At 41.2% G+C, this 25,498-nt stretch overlaps 1 protein-coding gene across 4 annotated transcripts in view; it reads left to right on the forward strand.

Moving 5' to 3' along the window:
* The window catches only part of CRIM1 (cysteine rich transmembrane BMP regulator 1), a 205,276-nt gene that overhangs the window by 113,960 nt on the left and 65,818 nt on the right, over window positions 1–25,498 (forward strand). For all 4 annotated transcript variants that reach the window (XM_062209253.1, XM_062209254.1, XM_062209255.1 and 1 more), the window contains 2 exons: window positions 14,307–14,489; window positions 17,037–17,234. In XM_062209253.1, the coding sequence (XP_062065237.1) occupies window positions 14,307–14,489; window positions 17,037–17,234 (381 nt within the window). The remainder of the gene's footprint in view (window positions 1–14,306; window positions 14,490–17,036; window positions 17,235–25,498) is intronic.

Genomic DNA, 25,498 nt, shown 5'->3' on the forward strand with positions numbered 1-25,498 from the left:
GCTCAGAGACTTGCTGAAAGTCGTTTGAGATCCTACCGTGCAGTCAAGGAAGTTAGCATGGGAACACTGCTCCATCCATCAGAAAGAGTTTTGCAAATGTAATAGCAGATTGCATGTAGCAGTCGTACTCTCCTGGGTTTCAGAATCTCAGGAGCTTGGAGTGTTCAGGAAAAGGACATGGAGCCGGTTATAATCCTCCTGGGTCACTCTGTGACCCAGCCCATCACTGTCAGGAGGTAATCCAACTAAAACCATGTGGGAGCTACCACCATTTAAAACAGAAAAGACCTGGTTTGTCTGGTTTAGCGTTTTTCTATTCAGAACGTCTGTGACCGCTATTGGCCTGCTTTAAGCTTGATCCTCGTGGCCCAGCAAAAAGGGTTCTTTGGTCACAAGATTTCCTCTAAGAGAATGTGCCTTTTCCTTTCCCATTCACAAGAGGGTTTGGTGTTTGGTGACGTGCTGTTCATTGAGACACTAGAAAGGAGTAAAACCCAAAACATTCTTCTCTACCAGAATTTTCAGGAAATAAAAAATGTGAATAAAGAATGAAACTCAAACAAGTTGAATGTCAGTAGTTGCACACAATGTTACTTGATCATTACCTGTACACTCAGAAAAAGGGAGATGGATTTGGACAAATACAACAAAATTACACTTAGAAGAACAGCCATATTAACTGGCTATAATAACTCAGACTTCACAAACCTGCCTCCCAGGGCTTCCTCCCCCAAAAGAATGATTATGTTTAAGTTGAGTCCTGTTTGACTGAGTTCTGTAATTTTTGGTCACACATCGTGTTATGTTGCTTTGTTTAGAAGAAACTCTTACAGTGTGGCTTTGTGGTTAAGAGGAAACACAGACTAGAATTCAGTGACTTCAGTTTAAAATCTAATCTGGGCCGGCGCTGTGGCTCAATGGGCTAATCCTCAGCCTGCGGCGCTAGCACACCAGGTTCTAGTCCCGGTCGGGGCACCAGAGTCTGTCCCGGTTGCCCCTCTTCCAGGCCAGCTCTCTGCTGTGGCCAGGGAGTGCAGTGGAGGATGGCCCAAGTGCTTGGGCCCTGAACCCCATGGGAAACCAGGAGAAGCACCCGGCTCCTGCCTTTGGATCGGCGCGATGCGCCGGCCGCAGTGCACTGGCCGTGGCGGCCATTGGAGGGTGAACCAACGGCAAAGGAAGACCTTTCTCTCTGTCTCTCTCTCTCTCTCTCACTGTCCACTTTGCCTGTCAAAAAAAAAAAAAATCAAATCTGCAACTTACTGTCTGGCTATATAACTTTGAGGAATTTTGTCTCCCTGGGCTTCCATTTACAAATCTAAAAATGCAGTGAATAATAATTCTTCTATGCAAAGCACTTGTAGTTATACCTCAAGTACAGTTAGTCTTTCTTATTCTGTGTCCCCACCTTCTGTTCACATCCAGAAACACTGCCGTAAGTATCGGGAGTGGGGGTTGGAGACCGTGATGCTGACCTTCCCAGCTTACAGACCTTACAAATACAAGGATACTGGGGGGGGGGGGGGGGGGGGGGGAGGACAGAAACAGTTCCTTGTGCATAAATCTCTTCTCAGCTGCTTCTGCCCTCCCCTGTTACTATCTAGCCAGTAGTAAATGCCTCTTAAACACTAGCAATGGCCAACCAGACTTTTTCCTCTCTGACACTGCTACAATTTATTATACTTGGTATTCTCTGAATACGTGGTGCCATTTAGACAAAAAAAAAGTCACTTCTTACCGTGGGCTCCAAGCATCTCAGATGTGCTTCCTTTCAGTGGTCATCACTCTGGAAACAGTCCCATCTGTCTCTCCTTGTAGAAAGTCAACTGCACAGGAGTCTTATCATATGTCTGTTGTGTCTGTGGATACCAGTGGGTTACCTGCATTACAGAGAGCATCCTGGTTTTCTTGAGGGCCTGCGCTGATTCATAGTGTCTTAGTTCCCTGTGGAGGTGACAAATTCCTGCCCAGAGAAGTTACTTAGTGGGAATCCTCCATCTTTACTGTCCTCCTGCACTTTGGCCTGAAGTCACTTGTCCCCCTGGATGTAGAATCTCTGGTAATGAAATTTGCTGTGGTTTCCTCTGGGAGAGTAAGGATGCCTTCCTTTTCTCTTTGCTTCTTGATTCTAAAACCACAAGTGTCGTACTTTTCTTATCAGGTCATTAACTACATCTTTTTCCAGCCTGATGTATATAGGATAGCTACTAGCTAAATCCCTATCCCAGCCAACCTGGAATCAGTTTTTATGGCCAGTCCTCATTTATAGTCACTTTTCATAGGATTGTCATAGGACTTTAGGAATAGGATTCACCATCTCCCATGAGAAATGTTGAGATGACAAAATAGTCACTGTGTTTCTGATGGTTGCTTCTTTCTTGCCACCATCAACTTGTTGGGTGATCTTTGCTTTGTTTCTTGTCTTGCTCTAGAATCTTACTGTTCTAATCTTTCAGTTGTAGAGGAGACTAGAAACTATAATACTATGAAGATTCATAATCCAGGGAACATAAGATTCATAATACAAGGGCACATCAAAAAAGTTCATAGAAAATAGAATTAAATGATGTTTATTTTGGTATCAAAACTTTTTGAAATCCATGCGTAGTGTTTTCATAATACACATTTTTCATGAGATTTTTGAAATCTCCTTGAATGCATGGATTCTGAAATTTTTTGCACCAAAATGTGCTTACCTTTTAATTCCATTTTCTGTGAACTTTGTGAAGTACTCTCATATTTTTAAGGAAACTCTATATTTTACTTCTTTTGACATACACACATGTACTTGTTATACTCATACATGACTCTGTGTATGTGAGGATAATTCAAAATATTCATTGAAAATGGAATTAAAAGATGTCTATTTTCATGCCAAAAAAACCTTGGAAATCCATGCATAGATTTTCTTCATAATATGTATTTTCTATTAACTGTTTGAGAATCATTATATATAAAAATGTAATTACTGCACAGTGCCCTTAAGGTCACCGTTAGATTTTATATATAAAGGACTCATTATACTCACTTAGGAAAACAGAAGCATGGATCTAGAAAGGCGGATACAGCTCAACATCAAGGTCAATGGTGAGCACCACATACAGTGATGACCCTATAAGATTATTCCAACAGTGACGTCACAGCTGTCTTAGTTTGAGCACAGTCTGTGATGTTTGCACAGTGGCATCACCTACTGACACATGTCTCAGAATATCTCCCAGTTTTTAAGTGACACATGACTGTGTGTGCCTGTGTGTGTCTATGTGTGTATATGGTGGTGGTTTGTAGATAGTCACAGAGCAAACACAGATTTAATAACAGTGATGACATGTTAATTTAAAAAGGAATCATAGCTATAGAGGTGTAACTAAAATTTAAACAGAAGGCACCCATAGCAGATTGGCCGTAGGGGTCTATGTAGTTTTCAGAGTTAAACATCAGATTAGGCCCCAGCTTCCTGACCATCCAGTGAAAAAGGAAAAGGATCACATAGACAGTACTTATTTTCAGAGGCAAAAGGCCTGCAGGAAAGAGTGATTTCTCACATGGAAATTAGAAAGGTAGCACTAGATGATGAGTAAATCATATCCTCAGTTGCCTAATCACCACAAATGCAAAAATGAGTTTTCTGTGGCTGTTCTTTTCAATACAAAGCAACATCAAAATGCAGAAATGCAATTCAGCGAAAGCAGTCCCAAGAGATAAGACTGACACATCGAGAGCCTAAGTGTCTGGTGTCTCTCTGTTTTGAGAACCCCTCAAAGTGGTAAAATAGATCCAGTGACCCCAGTTCGGGAGACAGTGGGTTTAATGTTAATGGCACTGACCCCTCGTGTGGAAATGAGGATTACATGGCCATGCCCAGCTCCCAAGCTGCCTATCAGATGACCCATAACGCTGCTGATGTGTTTGAGATAAGCCTTAAAATGAAAGCATACCATTTTTAAATATTCACACAGAGCCAGAGCACTCTTGAGTTTTGACAACACTTGCCTAGAAAAATGGGGGGGGGGGGAGAACATCCCTCATAAATGTCGCTTCTCTTTGCAGTCAGTTTGGTTTTGTTTTGGTGGAGGGGAGGGAAGAATTATAAACCAGATCATGACAGGTCTGACAGCTTCCTCTGATGGGGGCCAAAACTAGGACTTAGTGAGGTGTTGGTTAAATGAGAATCCTGTTGTTTAGAAACCAAGGGAACAGGCAATATGATTAGTTCCTTTTTGGCAGGGGTGGGTGTCACATTTTGAAGCTGTCAGAATCGTCACCTTGAAGTGTGCCTTTAAAACAACGCTGGAGCATTCCTATCCCCCCCTTTAAGAACTGCCTCTACACCTGCTCTGACCCACAGGCAGATGATCTGTCCAGAGTCAGCTGGAACTGCCCACTGCCTTCTGGTCTTAGAAGGACTCATGTTCCCCACGTTGTCACAAGAGCCCCCATCATCTTACACATGGCCCATCTCTTGTTCTTGGAGTCATTTGGAAGTGTCATTTGGTTGCTTAGATTGCATCAGTTGTCCAACACTTACCCACATACATCCAGATAAATAGAATATCTTTGTTTGAGTGCCATGGCCAATAGCTGACTCTTCCAGCAGGATTTAGTTATAAGATTTTCCCTTAGTGAGTAAATGGATTATTCTGTGGTATTCTATTGTTAGATATAAACCAATTGAAAATACCAACAATATTTTTAGCCTTTTACTATCAAGTACTGAGCTATTTATTGTGAAATAGAGTGAGCAGGACCAGGTATATATTGAGTCCAGTCCACATTCACAACTATAAGAACAGGTCATCAGTAAAAAAGAGGAAAAGCACCTCTTCCCAGTGGTGCTGGGAGCCATGGATAGTTGGAGCGGGGACAATAGAATCCTTCGTGGATAGTGAGACTACCTAAAAGCAGTTTCAGGTGGGCATGAAGGAAGTTCAGACCAAGGCAGAACAAGTACAGCTAGCTTTAGTTTTTAGCCTAATTTTTGTGCCATCTGAAATTTTTGTCACAACACTGTTCCCTGTGGCCCTTTTATTTTTACAGCAATATTAAAATTCAGATTTTAAATGAGCACTCATCACCAGGTACCTTTATTAAGGTCATGCTTCCCACCTAATAATTAGTTTCTGGTTTTTTTTTTTTTTGTGTGTGTGTGTGTGTGTGTGTGATGTGTGTATGATTCATAAAAATTAGAAATGATCTTATGTTGGCCCTGACAGAATTTTTCTGTCAAACATTAACATGTAAATCGATTGTTGACAGGAGAGCTAGATCCAAATCAGCTTTCTTGCACATAGCATTTTGGCCCAGAAAACAGAGCTACAGCCTGTTAATTAAAACAACAACAACTGGTACAAAAAACATCTACTGGGAACCTACTGCCTGTAGAGCAGTTAAGCTCAGCTTTGTTCCTGCACACGTGAAGTCTACTGATGGAGCAGTGCAGGGCAGCTGACCCTGTGAAAGGGATGCTCCCTTCTGTCGGTGTTCACTGAGCAGCCCTCATAGTCCTAGGGCCTTGTGGAGCTGACTTTGTGTATGATAGAATCTTCTGTAGTCTTTTTTGAGCATTGTTCCTTTTCTCTTCTCCTGAGTTTGTGTCTGCTTGGTGCACTGTGGCACGTACACATACTCCCCCTGTTGAAACTGTTTTTTCCCTTCAGGTGCTTGGAAGGTCACGCACCCTGTCTTCGTGATGTTCGCAGTTTGCTGTTGGCTTATGGAGCCATTGTCAGGTGCTTCCTGTCTGTCACACAGCTCGCTCTCTCTGCTTCTGACCTCTATCCCCTTGCTTCCTACACGGTTTACCTCATGGTGCATTGAGACTAGACACCAACCAGATATTAGCGCTCTCCCACGGAAAGGCTGAAGAGCAACAGCAGCAGAAGTGCATCTATTTGGGATTACTTACTTTCACAATTGTAGTTCTATGTTTTAGTCTTTTCCTTGACTACAAGTGCATACCAATCTCCATCTGCCATGATCAGAGCCATTTTGTAGGCAGTAGAGTTTACTAACAGTCTGTATTATAAGGTTCTTTTTTAGGAGTTCAAGAATTCATTAAAGAGGGAAAGGAAGATTTCAGAACTTACAAACATAAAATTTAATTGACACACACACGTAAGATATCCAAAACTCACTAGGAAATAGACATTTTTATGCATCTCTGCAGAAGAAATGCAAGTCTCACAGTAAACTTTTTGTAATATTTTTCTGCTCAGCATCCACGTATATCCTCCTCCCATAGAGGCGGCAGCAGTCTCCGTGATACGCTGCGATAAGTCCCTAATAGGTGAGGAAGGAATTGCCCACTGGCCCTCAAAACCCACGGCAAGCTTTTTTGTCTCAGACTTCTCCGAGGAGCCTGTGTAAATTTTTCTCAGTATCGAGCAGACTTCACTGTGCTGTGTGATTCCTGTCTGTCTGCCTCTCTCTCCCCTCCCTTGTTTCCCTAAAGGATGATCCTGTTTTCCAGGCTGTGGTTTCGGGGACCCTCCACCTTTCTGAACTCCACTTCTTGCTCCTGAGCTTTCCTGGTAGACCCTGGCTACCCCAGTCCTCTGCTCAGTCCCATCGCCTGGCACATAAGCTTCTGCATACCCCACCCTAAGAACAGGGCTCCCAGAGCAGCTTTCCTCATAGTCTCCCTCCTCACTTGAATTCTTGCACCAAGGTTTCTGGCTTCACCCACATGGCAGTTGTAGCCCGTTAACTCAAGTAGGTAACTAATACTTGTCGGTTTTTGAAATTTTTTTTTTTTACTTGAATGGTTGTGTTCAACATTTTTTTAAGAGTATTCCACACTCCACAGTATGTAAGTTTGATTTATAAAAGGAGTCTGTTTTCTACACTTTTGGGAATTTGTAGTTTGGCTGCCCAGTTCCTTCTAACCCCAGTTCAGATTAGTATATTGGAAGAAATTATGTAGATGAATTCTGAACTATGATAAGGTGACTCTTTTTAAGATACATTGATTTTCTGGAAAAATAAAAGGACATAATATATCCAGACAGCTAAGGAAATAGATTTGAGCATGCACATTTACTGCTCATGTAAATAAACACAGCTCTTCTCTCACTCCACACATGACTTGAGGCAAGTGACTTAATCTCTGTGAATTTCATTTTCCTCATCAAAAAGAATGACTATTAATACTTGTTCTGTCTTCCTAATGGGGTTGTTATAAAAATAAATGAGAAAGTAAACATCCTTTGGTGAAAATATAAGTATACTCCAGTTAAAATGCAGTGAAAGTTTTTGAAAGTATTCAAACATGCAAGGAGACATATGAGAAGTTATTTGGGGACAGAAGAGCTTGTGGAATCTGTGGACATTATCAGCCAGCGTTGCGCACATTGTTAAACAGGGTATATCTGTTCAGAACTTTCTTCAGCTTGAGAGTGCTTGTCTTAACAGCTTTACTGAGACATATGCCATGAAGTTCATCAGCTTAATTTGTACAATGCAGTGGTTTTTGCTATATTCAGTGGCATGCACCATGAACTTTAGAACATTTTTATCAAATACCCCCTCCCCCAAGAAAATGCCAGAACCCATGAACAATCATTCCTCCATATCGCCCCAAAGCCCTCTGTCCTAGGCAAACACTAATCTACTTTCTTATGTTCATAGATGTATGGCCATTTCATATAAATACAGTCCTACAATATGTGGCCTTTATGACTGGCTTCTTTCACTTACCATAATGTTTTCAAGGTTCATTTTTGCTGTAACATATTTAAGAGCATCATTCCTTTCTATTGACAGACAATATTCCTTGTATGTATACACCACGTTTTGTTTACCCATATACCAGTTAATGGGCCTTCAGGTCGTTTCTCCTTTTTTTTGCCTGTTGTGAACAATGGTGCATACAAGCTTGTAAGTAAATATGTTTTCATTTCTCTTGGTGTATACCTAGGACTAGAAATACTTTATCATATAATAACTCTGTGTTTAGTATTTCGAGGAACTGCCAAACTGTTTACCAAAGCTGTTACACTTTTACACATTTCCTAGAAATATGTGAACATTCCAATTTCTCCATATCCTCATAAACACCTATTACTGTGTATCTTTTTAATTATAGCCCATACAGGTGGATGTGAAGAGATATTTCCAAAAGTGGCCTTAATTTGCATTCCCCAAATGACTGATGATGTTGAGCATTTTTGATGTGCTTACTGGACATTTCTATACTTTATTTGAGAAGATACCTATTCAAATGATTGCTCATTTTTTAGTTATTTTTTAATGTGAGTTACAAGAATTCTGGATATGAGTATCTTATCAGTCTGTATGCTTGAATACAGACTACTTCTTTCTCCGAACTTGCAAGTTGTCTTTGTTTTCTTTTTTAAAAAATATAATTGATACATAATTGTACAATAAGTGTACATATTTATGGAGTAGAGTGTGATGATTTTTTTGTTCACATTCATTCATTCATTTAATGTTTATTCATTTCATCTAAAAGGCAGAACAAGAAAGGGGAGGGGAGGGGAGGAAGAGAGAGAGAGAGAGCGAGAGAGAGATGGATGTTCTATCCCTTGGTTCACTCCCCAAATGCCCATGACAGCCAGGGCTGGGCCAAACTACAGCTAAGAGAAGGGAACTCCATCTGGGTCTCTCACGTGGGTGGCAGGGACTCAGAACTTGAGCCATGGTCTGCTGCCTCCCAGGTACATTAGGAAGCTGGACTGGAAGCAGAGGTTAAGGCAGGACTCAACCCCTGGCTCTCTGTTATTGGGTAGAGGTGGTGAGGCAGCCTAACTGCACCACAGTGCCCACCCTGGTGATTTGATGCATGTTTTCAATGTGTAGAGATCAAACCAGAGTAACTAGCATTTTCATCTCCTTAAACATTTATAATTTCTTTGTATTGGGAAACTTCTTACTCTTCCAGTTCATCATAAAATCTTTTTACTTGCTTGATAGCATTTGAAAGGAAAGGCCACCACAAAACACACCAAACACCTGAGTAAGGGAAAAGGTTTGTTGTTGAGTGTGTCTCCCCGTGCACAGAGAGAACAGCAGCCTGTCCTGGGAGAACAGGTCTTATATAGCTTTGCAGAGGTAAGGAAGGGGGAGCAGCAAATCCCGTTAGGGTTGGGGTGGAACGGACGCTTGTGATTCAGCCCTCTGGTCACCTGACTTCTAGTAAGCCAGAGGGCTTAGGGCAATGTTACTGTTTTACTAACAGCATTAGTGGCAGCACAGAAGTAGTTCAGTTTACCTCTTTGTTCTTTTATTGCTTATGCTTTTGGTATTCTAGGTTCTTAGAACCTAATGGTTCTTAATCCTTGCCTGATCCAAGGTCACAAAGATTTACTCCTACATTTTTGTCTAAGAAAGCTATAGTTGTAGCTATTACATTTAGATCATAGCTGTAGGATTCCTTTTTAATTCTTGTATATAGGAGCAGGGATACTCTGTTGCCTGGCACCATTTGTTGAAAAGATTCTCTTCTCCTCCTATGAATTTATTGATGCCCTTGTCAGAAATCAATAAAATGATAGTTTATTACTGACGTCTCAGTTCTACGCTGGAACTGTGATATGGTATTGTGGTTTTTGTTTGTTTGTTTGTTTGTTTTAACAGAGTTAGAGAGCCAGAGAGAAAGGTCTTCCTTCCATTGGTTCACCCCCTAAATGGCTGCCATTGCTGGCGCCCTGTGCCAAGCCAAAGCCAGGAGCCAGGTGCTCTCTCCTGGTCTTCCATGTGGGTGCAGGGCCCAGGCACTTGGGCCATCCTCCACTTCCTTCCAGGGCCACAGCAGAGAGCTGGACTGGAAGAGGAGCAACCAGGACAGAATCCGGCGCCCCAACTGGGACTAGAAACCGGGGTACCAGCGCCACAGGCGGAGGATTAGCCAAGTGAGCCGTGGCACCAGCCTGGTATTGTGTTTTGAAATCAGACTCTTCTAACTTTGTTCTTTTCAATATTCTGAGTCCCTTGCATTTCCTTTGAAATTTTAGTGTCAGCTTGTCAGTTTCTACAAAAGAGCTGGCCAGAATTTGGATAGGGATTAGACTGAATAGTTCTATGCAGGTCAGTTTTGGGAGTAATTTCATCTTAGCAGTATGGTCTTCCAATCCATGATGTCTTAATGTTTACTTGGACATGTTTTATGTCTTTCAGCAATATCCTGTCATTTTCAAGCGATGAGTTTCAGTTATTTTATTAAATTCACTCCCAAATATTTTATTCTTCTTGATGCTTTAGAGAATGGAATTGTTTTTCTGACTTCACTTTCTGATTGTTCGTTGCTAACATAATCTGTAAATCGGGTGTGGAAACAGAATTTTTTTTTTTTTTTTTGAGTTGTGGTTCTACCTTGCAACCTTGTTGAGCTTGTTTATAAGTTCTGATAGCTTTTTAATGAATTCTTTAGAAATGTTAATATATAAGACATTTTATCTGCAACTAGAAATTGTTTTATTCTTTCCTTTCCAATGTGGATGCCTTTTGTTTCTTTTTCTTTCCTAATTGCCTGGTCTAGATCTTCCTTACCTGTTGAATCTAAACAGTGTCTTCAGCATTACCTCAGGAAGAAAGCAGTTAGTTTTTCACCAAAAAGTGTGATGTTCACTGACTGTTTTTCATGCATGCTCTTTATCAAGCTGAGGAAGCCCCCTCACATTCATAGTGGTCCAACATTGTTATTGTAAGAAAGTATTCTGTTCTGTCAAATGCTTTTTCTGCATCTGTTGAGATGATATTGTGACTTTTGTCCTTTATGCTACTGCCATATTGTATTGCATTAGTTAATTTTTGGATGTTAAACCAGCCTTGCATTCTTGGAATAAAGTCACTTGGTCATGGTATATAATCCTTTGTACGTATTACTGGATATAGTCTGCTAGTCCTTTTCTTAATTTTTATGTTGATATTCATGAGAGATATTACTCTGTAGTTTTCTTGTCATGTCTTTGGGAGTTATTTATTTAATTTTTAATTAGTTTTTAACAGGTTTATTATGGTTTGTAGATACAATTATAGGAGCACAATGATATTTCCTTCTCTCTTGCCCACTTCTCTCTTTTTAATCTTTGAGATATTTTAAATTTACATTACAGTAAAAAGGAGTAATACTTCTCCTAATAAGAAGTTTATCAAGTAAAAGAGCAAAAAAAAAAAAAAAAACCCTATTTGAGTGGGAATACCGACAATAGCTATAAATAATAATTAAGTGGAAAGTGACCATTACACTCATAACAGTAAATTTAAGGTAATCACAGATCATTAAAGCTGTAGTAGTAAAAGACTCTTAACCATTGGTTTGACAGAGGTATAAAACAAAGTTTCACAAAACTGTATTTGCAGCAATACTGATATACACAGGCATTTCCTTTCTATTTTATCTATTCAATTTTAGCTTCCACATACAAGTGAGAACATGTAGTATTTGTCTTTCTGGGTCCAGCTTGTTTCACTCAGCGTGATGTCCTCCAATTGTGTCCATTTTGCTATAAATGGTAGAATTTCATTTTTTATAGCTGAATAATATTCCATTGTGTGTATTAACCACACTTTCTTTACCCATTCATCTGATGATGGACACCTTGGTGGATTCCAGATTTCAGCTGTTGTGAACAGTGCTGCTACAGGTATCTCTAATAAAGCATGTTCAAATCTCCATACTGTACACACTGTTTTCCACAGTGGCTGCACTAATTTACATTCCCACCAACAGTGTATAATAGTTCCCCTTTCTCCACATTCTCGCCATCATTTGTTACTCTATGTTTTGGATTCTAGCCATTCTGACAGGGGTAAGGTGATATCTCATTGTGGTTTTTTGTTTTTTTAAGATTTATTTATTTGAGAGGAAAACTTACAGGGAGAGGGAGAGACAGAGAGAAGTCTTCCATTTGCTGGTTCACTTCCCCAAATGACCACAATGGCTGGAGCTGGGTCAATCCAAAGCCAGGAACCAGGAGCTTCTTCTGGGTCTCCCACTCAGGGGCAGGGGACCAAGCCCAGCTGGATCAAAAGAGGAGCAGCCAGGCACTAACCAGTGCCCACAAGGGATGCTGGTGCTGCAGGCAGAGGCTTAGCCTACTACGCTACAGCACTGGCCCCTGTGCGTTGCATTTTTCAACTAACTGCATACCTTAGAGATGGTCAACAGGCCCAGCCATCCTTCTCATTCTCATTTAACTGGGACCCTGGTGATGGGTATTTAGTCTACTCCCAGGCTTTCTTGTTGTAAACAGTGCTACAATGAGCAGCCGTACACACTATTAGCAAAATCGTAGCTGTGTTTACCAGGAGTTTTTAATATATGATAAGCCATTTAATCCTCACAACCCATCATCCCCTGTGCTAGTGTCTTGGAGTGTTTTCCCTATGTTTTCTTCCAGCAGCCCCATTGTCTCAGGTATTAAATTTAGGTCTTTGGTCCATCTTGAGTTGATTTTTGTATATGGTGAGAGGTACGGATCTAATTTCATTCTCCTACATATATATTATCCTTACTCCACTGTATGGTCTGAGCATTTTTGTGAAAAATCAGTTGGCTGTATGTACGTAGATTATTTTCTGGGCACTCTATTCTGTTCCACTGATCTATGTATTGGTTTTTGAGCCAGTACCAAGCTGTTCTAATTACTATAGCTTTGTAGTATGCTTTGATGTCAGGTATTGTGATGCCTCCAGCTTGATTTTTCTTGCTCAGGATTGCTTTGGCTATTCAGGGTCTTTTGTGATTCCATATGAATTTTAAGATTTTTTTTTCTAATCTGTAAAGAATGTTATGGTATTTTGATAGAGATTGTATTGAATATGTAGATTGCTTTAGGTAGTATTGACATTTTTGTGATATTGATTATTCCAATCCATGAGCAAGTAATATCTTTCCAATTTTTTATGTCTTTGATGATTTCTTCTATCAATGTTTGATTTTCATTATAGAAATATAATAAATTTATTCCTATGTATTTGATTTGTGAGTAGGGAGTATTAAGAATGGGATTTCTTTCTTGATTTCTCTTTCAGTGAGTTCATCATTAGCATATAAAAAGCTACTGGGTTTTTTTTTGTATGTTTATTTTGTAACCTGAAATTTCCTGAATTGGTTTATTAATTCCAACAGTTTTTTGGTGGAGTGTTTCGGTTTTTCCATGTACAGCATCATGTCATCTGCAAACGTGGATAATTGACTTCCTCTTTCCCAGTTCTGATGCCCTTTCTTTGTTTCTCCTCCGTACTTGCTCTTGCTAATACTTCCAGTGCTATATTGAACAGGAGTGGTGAAAGTGAACATCCTTGTCTTGTTCCAGATCTGAGGGGAAATGCTTTCAGCTTTTCTCCATTTAGTGTGGTATTGGCTGTTGGTTTGTCTATATAGCCTTTATAATTTTGAGGGATGTTTCTTGTATACGTAATTTGTGGTATCTTATCAAATACTCTCTCTGCATCTATTGAAATGACCACATGGCTTTTGTTCTTTATTCTATTGATGTGATTTATGTTTATTGATTTGTGAATATTAAACCACCCTTGCATTTTTGGGATAAATTAGTGAAAGTTATTTTAAATCTGCCCAAATCAGAGATGTGGAATGAATTTAGGGAGTGTATTCAAGAATAGAGAAAAGATTTTAAATCATTGGTATCATGATGAGAGTTGTAAATGTGGGCCCACGAGTTCTTAGTACAATATAACCTGGAAACACAAAGGGAAGAACTACCATTTTGACTTGTGTTGTTTGCTAAAAGTGTGACTTTGAACAAATTACATAGCATTTATTAACTTCTAAGCTCAGGATAATATCTACATCAGGCCTTTGTCATTGGGATTAAGTGACATAATATGTGTGGAACATTATACATATATGTATATAAAATGTTGGACTCTTAAAATTATATATTATTAAACAGGATAGATAGAAAAAGAATTTAGAAGAGAACCTCCAAAAAAGTAAAAATTTTGAGGCAAAGCAAAACCTGATGTTGAGGCAGGGCCACTTTCTAGAGGTAGAGAATGATTTAACAAAACAGTCTCTTGAAGCACATAGCAGATATGTGAGTTTCATGGTCATAAAATTTACCTTTTGTTAGGGCAGGAGGAAGTCATTTTCGATTTTTCTAAGTGGAATTTTGGTCCCTTGGTGTAAACAGGATAACAATGTGTTTTGTTTATTTTATGTTGCTTTGTTTTGCTTTATTGCTTCTGTTAAATAGTTATGTCATGTTTTGTAATTTTCCAACAAATTATAACCTCTTGCTTGGAGATAAAATTTCTAGAGACTGTTTGAAAAAGTGTAAAAACTCAGAAGTGAGTTTGTGCCTTGTTTTAACTCTTTTCAGAAACCAAACCTGCCTGTGTATTCAATAACGTGGAATACCATGATGGAGACATGTTTCGAATGGACAACTGTCGATTCTGTCGATGCCAAGGGGGCGTCTCCATTTGCTTCACCGCCCAGTGTGGTGAGCTGAACTGCGAGAGGTACTACGTGCCCGAAGGGGAGTGCTGCCCAGTGTGCGAAGGTACGGAAACAGGCTAGTCGAAGATTAACACAGTGAAGAGGTGCAGAGTTCGAATAGCATTGTCGACTCACTTTAGTCTTGTGCAAAATAGAGGGGATATTGAGGAAGTCCATCTGATGGTGTCACGGCCTGGTTTCTAGGGCTGTGTACTTCCAGGTAGAGTATGTGAGAACCCTTCCCTCGGGGAAGCTACCATCGAGAGCCTGAGTCACCTGCTTCTCAGGTCAGCCTGAGATTTCCCACAGCTGCTTTCTGTTTATCCCCTGCAATCCCAGCAGTTGCTTAGCAGTCCTAGGGCAGCACTTTATCTTCATTCGGACTTAGCTAGGGTGGGATGCTCTCTAGTCACTAACAATCCTAGCCAGTGATCTCAGAGGGGAACTGGGCCAGCCCCTAGCATTACCCATGCCTCTCCTTCTATGTGGGATCCAGACCCTACTGTTCCATCTCTCTTGCAGCTACAGGGTGGTTGGATTGTCAGGCGGCAGGGACTCTAGCCCAAGGCCATGTCAGGTGCTTGCAGGGGGTGTGGTGTGGATCTCCAGGACGCACTTTCTCTCCATCCCCAACACATACTTTCATGTTCCATGTTCCTGCCGTGGGCTCTTTCTTCCCATCCCTGATTGTCAAAAATCAATGGCATTGCAGAATGGTCCCTCTGAATATCATCCACTAAAACCCACACTTTTTTTTTTTTTTTTTGGACATGCAGAGTTAGAGAGAAACAGAGAGAAAGGTCTGTTGGTTCACCCCCCAAATGGCCACTATGGCCGGCACGCTGTGCCAATCCGAAGCCAGGAGCCGGGTGCTTCCTCTTGGTCTCCCACACGGGTGCAGGGCCCAAGCACTTGGGCCATCCTCCACTGCCTTCCCAGGCCACAGCAGAGAGCTGGACTGGAAGAGGAGCAATCGGGACAGAACCGGCGCCCCAACCGGGACTAGAACCCGGGGTGCTGGCGCCGCAGGCAGAGGATTAGCCTAGTGAGCCGCAGCGCCGGCCAAAACTCACACATTTGAAGGCCTAGGAAACTGAAGTTTTAGGAAAGTAGAGTTACCTGGCCAAGTTTGTGATGAGGCTGGAAGCAACACTCCCACCCCTGAGCGTGTCTGTGTTGTCCTGACCAGACGGCAGTTTCCCCAGAAAGGAGGTCACCTGTGAGGCTCCTTGTCCTCAGTGTGTGGGGAAGCCATTTGTGTTTATCTTGCATCCGGTCTCTGCACATAAATGGTTGGATGTATTGTCATGCCATATTCCGTGCTGTTTTCTGTTTTCCTAAAGTCCTTTCCTTGTGTTATTTGAGCAATATTTACCTCATAATGTTGAGGATCTGAAAATGTTTAAAGTAAAAAAAAAAAAAAAACTACGTGGCTAACATGGACCACTTAGTTGTTCTGGCAACAAATCGAACTTTTAACCTTCCCAACTGGTCTCTTGTTGCCGGGTCACCCCCAGTTTGTCATAATGTCTGAGGCTACGTAGCCGTTGGTGGTGTGAAATCTTGGCCAGGAACCTCCGTGTAATAAGCATAATGAATTGTCTGGGCATAGGTCAGTTAGGTCTCCTTCCTGGAATCCAGGTGTAGGCTCAGAGTAGAAGTGAGCTATATAGTATACTATTTTTTTTTTATCTAGTTCATATCTCCTGGCCACTTCCATCTGTGGCACACTGCCTTTCTAAAGCTGTGATTTTATTTTAAATTTTAGCCTTCTAACAGTCTCATTACACTGTATTACCTCCTGAGAGTAAAGACAACCAAACTGGAACTCTCCTCCCAGCACAGCAGTACTTATTGAGGGAGGCTGGTTTTTACATACATCTAAGAAGATTGAGTAATTTCTCTATTGTTGTCAATATAGGGATTATTTGTGGATTTTGTGTATATTGTCTTTTTGTGAATAATCTCAGAAAACTTTTCCTATAGTAGCCTTACTTACTTCTGTCCACCACCGTTGGCTGCTGCTTAACTTCCCAGTATCCAAGGACAAAAGTGGCCTTGAGTTCCCAGCCTTGCTACAAGGAGCCATCATGAACACATGGTGTGTCTAAGCCAGTCTTGTCATGCACAAGGCCACAGTGTTGACATGCAGAGGTTCAGTTCAGTTAGTCCCGCAAATAACAATTTCACTCTGTTACCTGGGACACTATTCTGTCCCCTTTACAGGAGGTGAAATTGAGAAGTGATAAATGTCTCACTTGGCAACTCAGAAGACATTGTTGTAACCTCAGATGGATCCATGTTTTCTGATTGCCAACCCACAGCTTTATCTGCAAAGCTTTCCAGTGTTACGGAGTGACAGCACGTGCACATTTGTTTTCAGACCATAGGTCCTCTTCCCTGATCCGGTGTCAGGATTATTCATAAATTTGGTATGACAGCTGCTTTTGCACAGACCCCTGGGGACACCTCAGGTAACCCTGAGCTGCTGATGGTCACAGCTGGAGTAGAACTCCTGATGACTAGACCCTGGGAGCAAATGTCTGTAGATGCAAGCTGAGATAAGGTATACAATATGCTCAGTCTCACTCTGAACTCATTTTTCATTTAGATCCAGTTTACCCTTTTAATAATCCCGCTGGCTGCTATGCCAATGGTCAGATCCGCGCCCACGGAGACCGGTGGCGAGAAGACGACTGCACGTTCTGCCAGTGCATCAACGGGGAGCCCCACTGCGTGGCCACGGCCTGCGGACAGAGCTGCATGCACCCCGTGAAAGTGCCCGGGGAGTGTTGCCCAGTGTGTGAAGGTAAACCTTGCAGATTCTAACGAGTCCCTGCAGAGCGCCTCATGTTGGAGAAGCTCCTACCAGGATGTTCTTGTTTGTTTTTTTTTCTCAGGCATAGTGTCTGTTTCATGCTGTTACCAGTTGCAGATGGATTTGTTATACAACCCAAATCCATCATTTGGGGGAAACGCTACAAATTTAAAATGAGAGTAGGATAGTCTTTATTTTATCATTGCACATATGCTTATCTGAGTGTTTCACAGTATAAGAATATATACATTTTAAATCAGTTCACTTCAACCCTAATTAATACTTAAAGGTCAGCACAACAAAATAATACAGGAAATAAAACCCACAACTCAAGCCTATCATATTCGATTTGTGACGTTTCCATAAGCTCAAGTGTCCTGGGAGCTGGAAGGAAAAACTGGAACCAAAGGCAGTTTCTGTTGTGCAGTGCCCTCACTCTGACATCCTTCCTACTTCTAATAGCATGAGGTCTGTGGCCTTGCAAGTCCTCTAATGCATTTGCTTATATCTTGGTTGCCTGCGTTTCCTACTTGTCTTTCTATCCAGTGGAGAGAAACTTGAGGCATCCAGGAGTAGATTTTCTACCCCAACTCCTATTTCAATCTATTTCCTCAATCCTGGGAGGATTCTTTGCAATTTAATCTCTCTCTTTTTTGAAAAGAGATTTATTTATTTGAAAGGCAGAGTGATAGAGAATAGACAATGACAGAGAGAGATATTCTTCATCTGCTGGTTTATTCCCCCAAATACCTGTTTAACCAGGGCTGGACCAGGCCAAAGCCAGGGGCCCAGACCTTCATCTGGGTCTCCCAGGTGGGGAGCAGGGGCCTAAGCACTTGATCCATCACCTGCTGCCTTCCCAGGCCCATTAGCAGGAAGCTGAATCAGAAGTGCAGAGTAGCGAGGGCTGGACCCAGGCACTCTGACATGGAACGTGGCCTTACCAAGCAGCTGCTTAACTTGCTATCTCACAATGCCTGCCCCATCATCTCAGGTCACTCTTAATCTTCTGTCCATGCCTACTCAAACAGACAAGGGCTTGAATATTTATATGACAGGTCCAATAGAGAGTATGCATCATTAAGAAGCACATTTGCGTAGTATAAATGAACTAACGTGCATCAAAAATTAATCCGTGTTGAAAATGGATCCATGTAGACTTTTTAAAAGCAGATATTAAGAACCAACAGGTCCCTCCAGAAAGTCAGCTAAGTAGACTCAGTCTTTTAAGCATCAAGAAGTTCTTTGCTTCCATATGAATTTTAATAAACTCAGACTTGGGAGTTTGCTTGACTGCTTTCATTAACCTCTGAGGGGTTGGACTTATTAAAGACCTTAAAAATCATATAAAAATGTAAGTCTCGTTCTATTGACATCACCAGTTCCCTCACCATTACTCTGCTCAGAGTGCAGCTGCCACACTCCAAAACTTTATAGCTTCCAGATGACCGACTTTGTGAAAATCACCCACCCCTCATACATAGACTCCTCCTATCCCCTGAAGGCAGCGTTTCAGTGCTGACAAAAGGAGTTTGTGGAAATATGTATAGTAGTTGTAGCATGGACTTCACAGGAAAGGGTGCCTGGCTGATACAGATAAAAGTGGGAACACCCAGCCCTAAGAATTAGGAGCAAGCCATTGTCAACTGGAAATACTGAAGTCCAAATGTTGGGGTTACATTGCAAGAAAAATTGAAAGCATAAATTTGTAATCCAGTCAACAGTAGCCTTTAACCTTGCGGGTCTTGCATCATAAATTCAAAATAGGACTTAAAAACCTTATCAAAATGAGATCGCTCCTCCAAAAGGAAAGGTAGGCAACTCCTTTGCACTGATCCTTGCACTTGTTAGCATCTCCATCGTGGTGCGTAGAGAAGGGAAGTGTTGGTGAATAGAAAACTATGTGAAACTGACTGATTTATGTCCCATAGGTGTTTGGACGGAAGTGAATTTAGTCTGGTCTCTGCAACACCTGCATAGAGATGTAATCCGGTATTTTACTGTTTGAGAAAAGAGTTACAGTTTTGCGGAGCCATTAATTCCAAAAAACTAATTAAGAACCTCCTGTAGTCCAGATAGAGCAAAAAAGAAATGAGACAGCTTTAACTGCAAAGACCATACTTAAGCTAAGCTTTAAATTAAACCAGATGAAAAATAACGTTCATGTAGGGGTACTGTGTGGCAAGTACTTTAAGTTTGTACCCGATTTCATCTAATGTTCACAACACTATGCTGCATGCCTTGCCAGCCCATTTTAGAGATGAGGAAATTAAGGTTTAGGGGACTTTAGATAATTTTAAAGGTTCAGCTACTGTTATTAACTTGAACTGGCATAAACTGAAGTCTGTCGGATTGAGCTGTATTTTCTTTTGCCTGCCTGCTCGCAACTGTCATCTCAGCTTATGTTGCTCCCTGTTGCTAGTTCCTTTGTTGATCTCTATTCATCTCTGCTATGGGCATTGTGCTGGGGAGAGACTGGAGCCTGACGGCAGGGAAGGAATTCATTCACATTTGAACCTTACATCAGGTATTTTGGATGTGATCCCTGCCTACCCTTCCTGCTAATTTGAGGACCATGGAAGGCTACCTTGGAGATGCCTTCCTAAGTTTACTTCTTCTGCCTCCTGTCCAGGCAACCCCTCCACTGCAACAGAACTCAGCGTCTGCATCACTTCCACTGTAGGATTCTGCTGGTCTCCTTTCTTCTCTCTTTAATGCTATCTCCCTTAACCTGTCTTCATCAAACCTTTCAAAGATTTCATCTTGTTTTCAGAGATCGAATGCATCTTATGTTTCTTTTTGTTTTTTGTCAAGTAGTGAGTTTCATATTATATTTGCAATAATTCGTTTTAAGATATAATAGAAAAATTATTTTTGTACAGGATCAAAATAAGCCATATACTAAAGAGTTATGTATTATGAATAATAACAAACATACAAAATAGTAAAAGGTGAGTGGATCTTATTGCTTACTTTACAGAGCCCAGAAAATAATATGGAATCATTTGAAAATATTTTTCTTATTAATCATTAGCACACTGGAATAAAATTTCATGTGATTTCAGAATAGCAAAAGGATTGTATGAAATTTAAAAAAGAAAAAGTGTTAATGTGTAAGAAATAAGCAGTCAGTCAAAATTATTTAGAGAAAAACAGAAACTCTGGTATTTATGCAGCTTATCCACATGATAAATTCCTCTGTCCACAGTTGCATAACAAGTATTGGCCCTGGCCCTATTAGCTACAGTCTCAAGGTACATAGTCAGAGTCCAAAATTAAATGAAAAGACCTCACACCAGGATTGTGGTTTTAGATTCTTTCTAGATAAATTATTGCATTACCAAATACGGTGTGTTTGGCCCTACAGGGAGGAAGAAGCTCTTTGTGGCTGTTGCTTTTGAAGATACATACCTTCCAAGTGACAGCATAATATGCCTGATTACTCCCACTGGACTGGAGGACTGAGGACTTGAACCTGGGGGGCCCTTAAAGACTAGCCTATTATTTGACAGCTAACTTGATTTCTAAGTGCCTAAGTGCTTTTTAAATTGGCACTTAATGCCCTCATGATGGAGTCTTAGCAAGTTATTGTCAACACCTAATTCAGGTACACAGATAAGCCATGCTGGTCTGTAACTGATTTTATTCTCATATTTTGCTTTCCTGCCTTGTCTCTGAATCATTGTGTTAGTCTCACTATTTTCATTTTCTGATTAAGGTGGAAACGTGTAGATAGAATAGCGTATCAAGTTTGCAATTTAAGTGTACAACGGAAGGAGCTGGTGTTGTGTAGCTGGTAAATCCACCACTTGTGACGCCAGTATCCCATATGAGTAGCGGTTTGGGTCCTGGCTGCTCCACTTCCCATCCAGCTTCCCGCTAATGGCCTGGGAAAGCAGCAGAAGATGACCCAAGTGCTTGGGTCCCTGCGCCCACATGTGAGACCTGGATTGAAGCTCCTGGCCCCTGGCTTCAGCCTGGCTCAGTCCTGGCCATTGTGGCCATCTGAGTGAACCAGCAGATGGAAGATCTCTGTCTTTCTCCCTTTCTCTGCGTAACTCTTTCAAATAAATAAATCTTTTTTTTATAAGTGTACACATAGAGGACAAAGGCTTGTCTTTCTAAAAACTAAAAACAATAAAGGGAAGGGCCCCAGATTAGGTCTTCATCCACATCTAGCACCATTTGCCTCACCTTATTCATGACTATTAATGACCACAGCTAAAACTAATTACATCCGTACTGTGTGCCAGATCAAATGCTGTAATGCATCAGCTCATTTGATCCTCACCTGTCCCTACAGTGTGGGTGCCTTCATCCTGATTCACCTTGTTCTGCACAGCGTGGCCCCCTGTGCACCAGGACTCTACGCTATTCTTTTGAATCTCTAAAATAGCATCTGCATATACATAGATGCTAAAAAAACTGTTCATGAAGAAATAAGTGAGGGCAGGAAGGAAAAGGGAAAGTCTGGAGTAGGAAGCCCCAACCATACCCTTCCTGTAAATCTCCTTACCTGAGTAAGGTCCTGATGTAGGGTTACCTTAACCAGAGTCTACAAAACTTACAGTCAGTTGGATAACTGAACGGTTGAAGAAAGAATAATGTTAAGATACCTGTAATTTGAAAACATACTTTTTAAACAAGATTTTATTTATTTGAAAGTCAGAGTTACGAGAGGGAGCTCTCCCAAACACTGGTTCTCTCCCCAAATGGCTGCAATAGCCAGGGCTGTGCCAGGCCAAAGCCGGGAGCTGCTTCTGGGTCTCACATGTAGGTGGCAGGGACCCAAGCATTTGGACCATCTCCCACTGCTTTCCTAGGTGCATTAGCGGGAAGCTGGGTCAGAAGTGGAGCAGCCAGGACCCAAAATCAGTGCCCATATGGGATGCTGGCATCATAGGTGTTGGATTTACCCACTACACCACAACAGTGGCACTGAAAACACATTTTGAGAACAGAAATAAGAATGTTCTATGAGTCTGTTGGACATGTAGTGGGACCACACATCTATGGCGAATTTGACCCATTGGCTTTAGATTGACTCTCACTCTTCTAAGGGGCAATCAGCTCTCTGCTCTACCCCAGTGGCAGCTGTGGGATCTGCCAAGGCGAGTGTGTAACCTGCAGTCTGTTCTCGCCCAGTCACAGAGTTTCAGTGAGGCTTCCTCAGACCCTGCAAGGCTAACGCTTGCGTCACATATGTACTGCTTTAAGGACTTGCCTTGTGCGTGTACAGGTGCCATTGCATTGTTATTGCAGTTACTTATACTGCTAACATTTTTAATGCCATAACTAGGCATTTAGAACAACTTGTTAATTGTTTTCCAAAAATATCAAGTATCAAGGCTGCCTAAGCTGATCGTTCGAGTGCCATTTCTATTAAAAACCTGTTTTGTAGTTGAAGTTTCTATTAAAAACCTGTTTTGTAGTTGAAGGTAAGATACGGTGTTAGGAAGGGAAATTTTGACTACAAGATATATATGACATGGCCCTGTTGACTCAGAAAAATACAAGGGATGTGGACAGGTGTGTTACCAATTTACTGTTCCTGTCACTTGGAAGTCTTGAGGGTCCGAGCTTATCTGATATCATCTTGGGCTGGGCTGACCCGCCCTGGGTAACCACTATGGCCTGAGGGTTCAGAGCCTCCTGCAGAGAGGAGTTAAGAAGTTCAATGATCTTGAGGTTTTTGGAGCCAGCACCAAGAGCATCACTTTTCAAGAACTAGGAATAACTTAGGTCATACTTGAAAAGGTCATACTCAACCATATACTTGGGCTGCCAGTCACTAAATCCCATTTTTGTGATTGGATGAATGGATAGTTTCCTTTCTAATAGTTCTGCTTCTCTGCAACCAAAGCAAAATTGCTTTTCTTTCACAGACAGGAAATCACAGAGTGATTTGTAGATTGTCAAGGCAGCGATGGGCATATAGTGTGGTGTTTAGAAATGATAACAAGTTAAAGCAGTGTTATTTTCAGAGCTGTTGTACACCGGGGTGAGTTTCAGGCAGACCCCCTAGGTCTGCTCACCTGGACTTAACTCTAGGAGTAGAAGAATGAAGAGATCTCACTGCACATGGATTCTTCCTGACTCTCTGGATTTAGGGAGACATGTGATTGAACAGAAGATCAACTGTCCTCCTTCCTGCCACCTGTCTGTCTTCAGTCCGTTAGCTGGGGAGTCCTAGTCCTACCTGGGAAAGTGTTGAAGCTCTGGGTTTAGGCATGTTTGCAGCTACGTAAGTTTAGTAAGCCACTTCCACATCAGCTCACCCCATGATAAAGTGCGTGCTGTGCTCCTCTAACCTGCTGGAGGTCTGCGAGCTGTCAGATGTGCTGTCTTCCTCATCATCAATCCTCGCCCTGTATATTCTGTCCCAGGAATGCTGATAATATAGTATGAATCAAGCTGCCCTTAAAATGAGATTTCCACAGGATTGCCAGAAAAGTCTGTACCAGGCACATATCTGGGTGGGAATTCCTTGAAATACGAAAAAATGTTTCCAGCCCTGCCCATAATGCTTCCTCACTGAACGGTCTCTCAGATGATTAAGCTACTGCTTCAGTGGCAAGGAGTCAAACATAGTTTGGCTGACCCGAGAGAGGCAGTGAAGTCAAAGATACCACAGGGTCACATATTAGTAACATTCTGGTACACAGCAGGGATCAAACCTCATTTTATGGGTGGTATTGCTTCACTGCCATATACCATGCTATTATTAGTAAGCCACAAATAATAAAATGTTCGTAATATCTTGAAGACTGTTAGGCATGCTGTTTCATCCTTTAACTCTAAATGTCCTGGAAACTAGTTCCATAAATGGAAATTAAAATATAACACAGCCTGTTTTCTGCTTGTCCAAATAAGGTCATATGTGGAGTAACAACTGTGTAGCAAATGACTCTGTTGACCTAGGTCTTCAACCTAAGCATCAGAAAATCATCAGTAATGAAAATTGCAGTATTTTAATTTGGTCATTTAAAATAGCTTTAGCTATTTAAAATAACTTCAGGATGTAGATGGAGTAGATGTAAAAGACATTCCTACCTGACAGTAAAATATCACTTTCAAAATTTTATGTAATTTTTATGGCTATACAGCATGCATTCCATATGAGTGGCTGTTTTTACTTGTTACATCTACCATTTACGTTAATAGTTAAACAATTATGAAGATAAATGTTGTGGAAGTAGTTGAGTTTCAGAAGAAGGGGTTGTTCTTGCTTGTAGCCGGAAGTCCTGCTGGTTCTCGGCGTCTAACATGTCTTTGCTTGTGTTGGTAATGCCTTGCACTTTGCACCTGAGTTTTGGTAAGGCTGACCAGCTGACCAAAGTTTTACAAATAAAAATGAAGGTTGGCCTTAAAGTCTGATGAGATGATCAAACTGAACAATGCCTTAAACGTTCAGAATTGTTCGGAGCTGATTCTGAAATACTGATTAGAAGATCCTCTGCTGTTGAAGTAGTGTATAAAGGGGTGCGTTACCCTTTTTTTGCCCCTATGGGTACTTCCCATACCTGAAAGGACGTTGTTGCTGGGAGTCTCATAATTTTCTTACTGAGATAGTAATTATATCTAATAGATCAGACTTGGGCCTGCTAATTTTCATCTAATCAACAGAGGCAGGAAAACATAGTCTGGAATGCTAACTATGTGGATGAAAAATATTTAGTCATTCTTGAAATGATAGGAATGTTTTTCCAACAAGCTTAAATAAACACAATCTCTTTTGAGACTGTGTTAAACTTTTTTTGGATAAGAGACAACTCTTAGGCAACCAAACAGAAGTTAATGAAGGTTATTAAGAGACATGCCCTTCAGAAAAGGCTTGCAGGGCCTTACCAAGAAAGATTCCATTTTCTGTAAGGTACAACCATCCATAAGTAACAGGATTGGTTTCCCTTTAGCTTTTTGTCAACCCAATACATTGTAACAGTTTAGTAATCACATTGTCCAACTTTGAAGAGATACTTGCTTTGCCTAATGATGGCTGTATCAGGCCATCTTATTTTTAAGTCCTCATCTTCATCTCTTACCACTGTTTGTCTCAGTCCTGAGCGATGGATTGGGCCCACTGTGCTTGTATTTAAATCACCGAATGAGACTTTTCAGAGGGCTTGTTAGTTTGTTCCCACTCATACAAGGTCTGACTATATTAATAGATTAAATTTGTAAGGGATTATTTATGTGAAAGGCAAAGTAACACAAAGAGAGAAAGATCTTCCATTCAGTGGCTCGCTCCCCAAATG

This window comes from Lepus europaeus, chromosome 13 (assembly GCF_033115175.1).
Source record: "Lepus europaeus isolate LE1 chromosome 13, mLepTim1.pri, whole genome shotgun sequence".
NCBI classification, from domain to species: domain Eukaryota; kingdom Metazoa; phylum Chordata; class Mammalia; order Lagomorpha; family Leporidae; genus Lepus; species Lepus europaeus.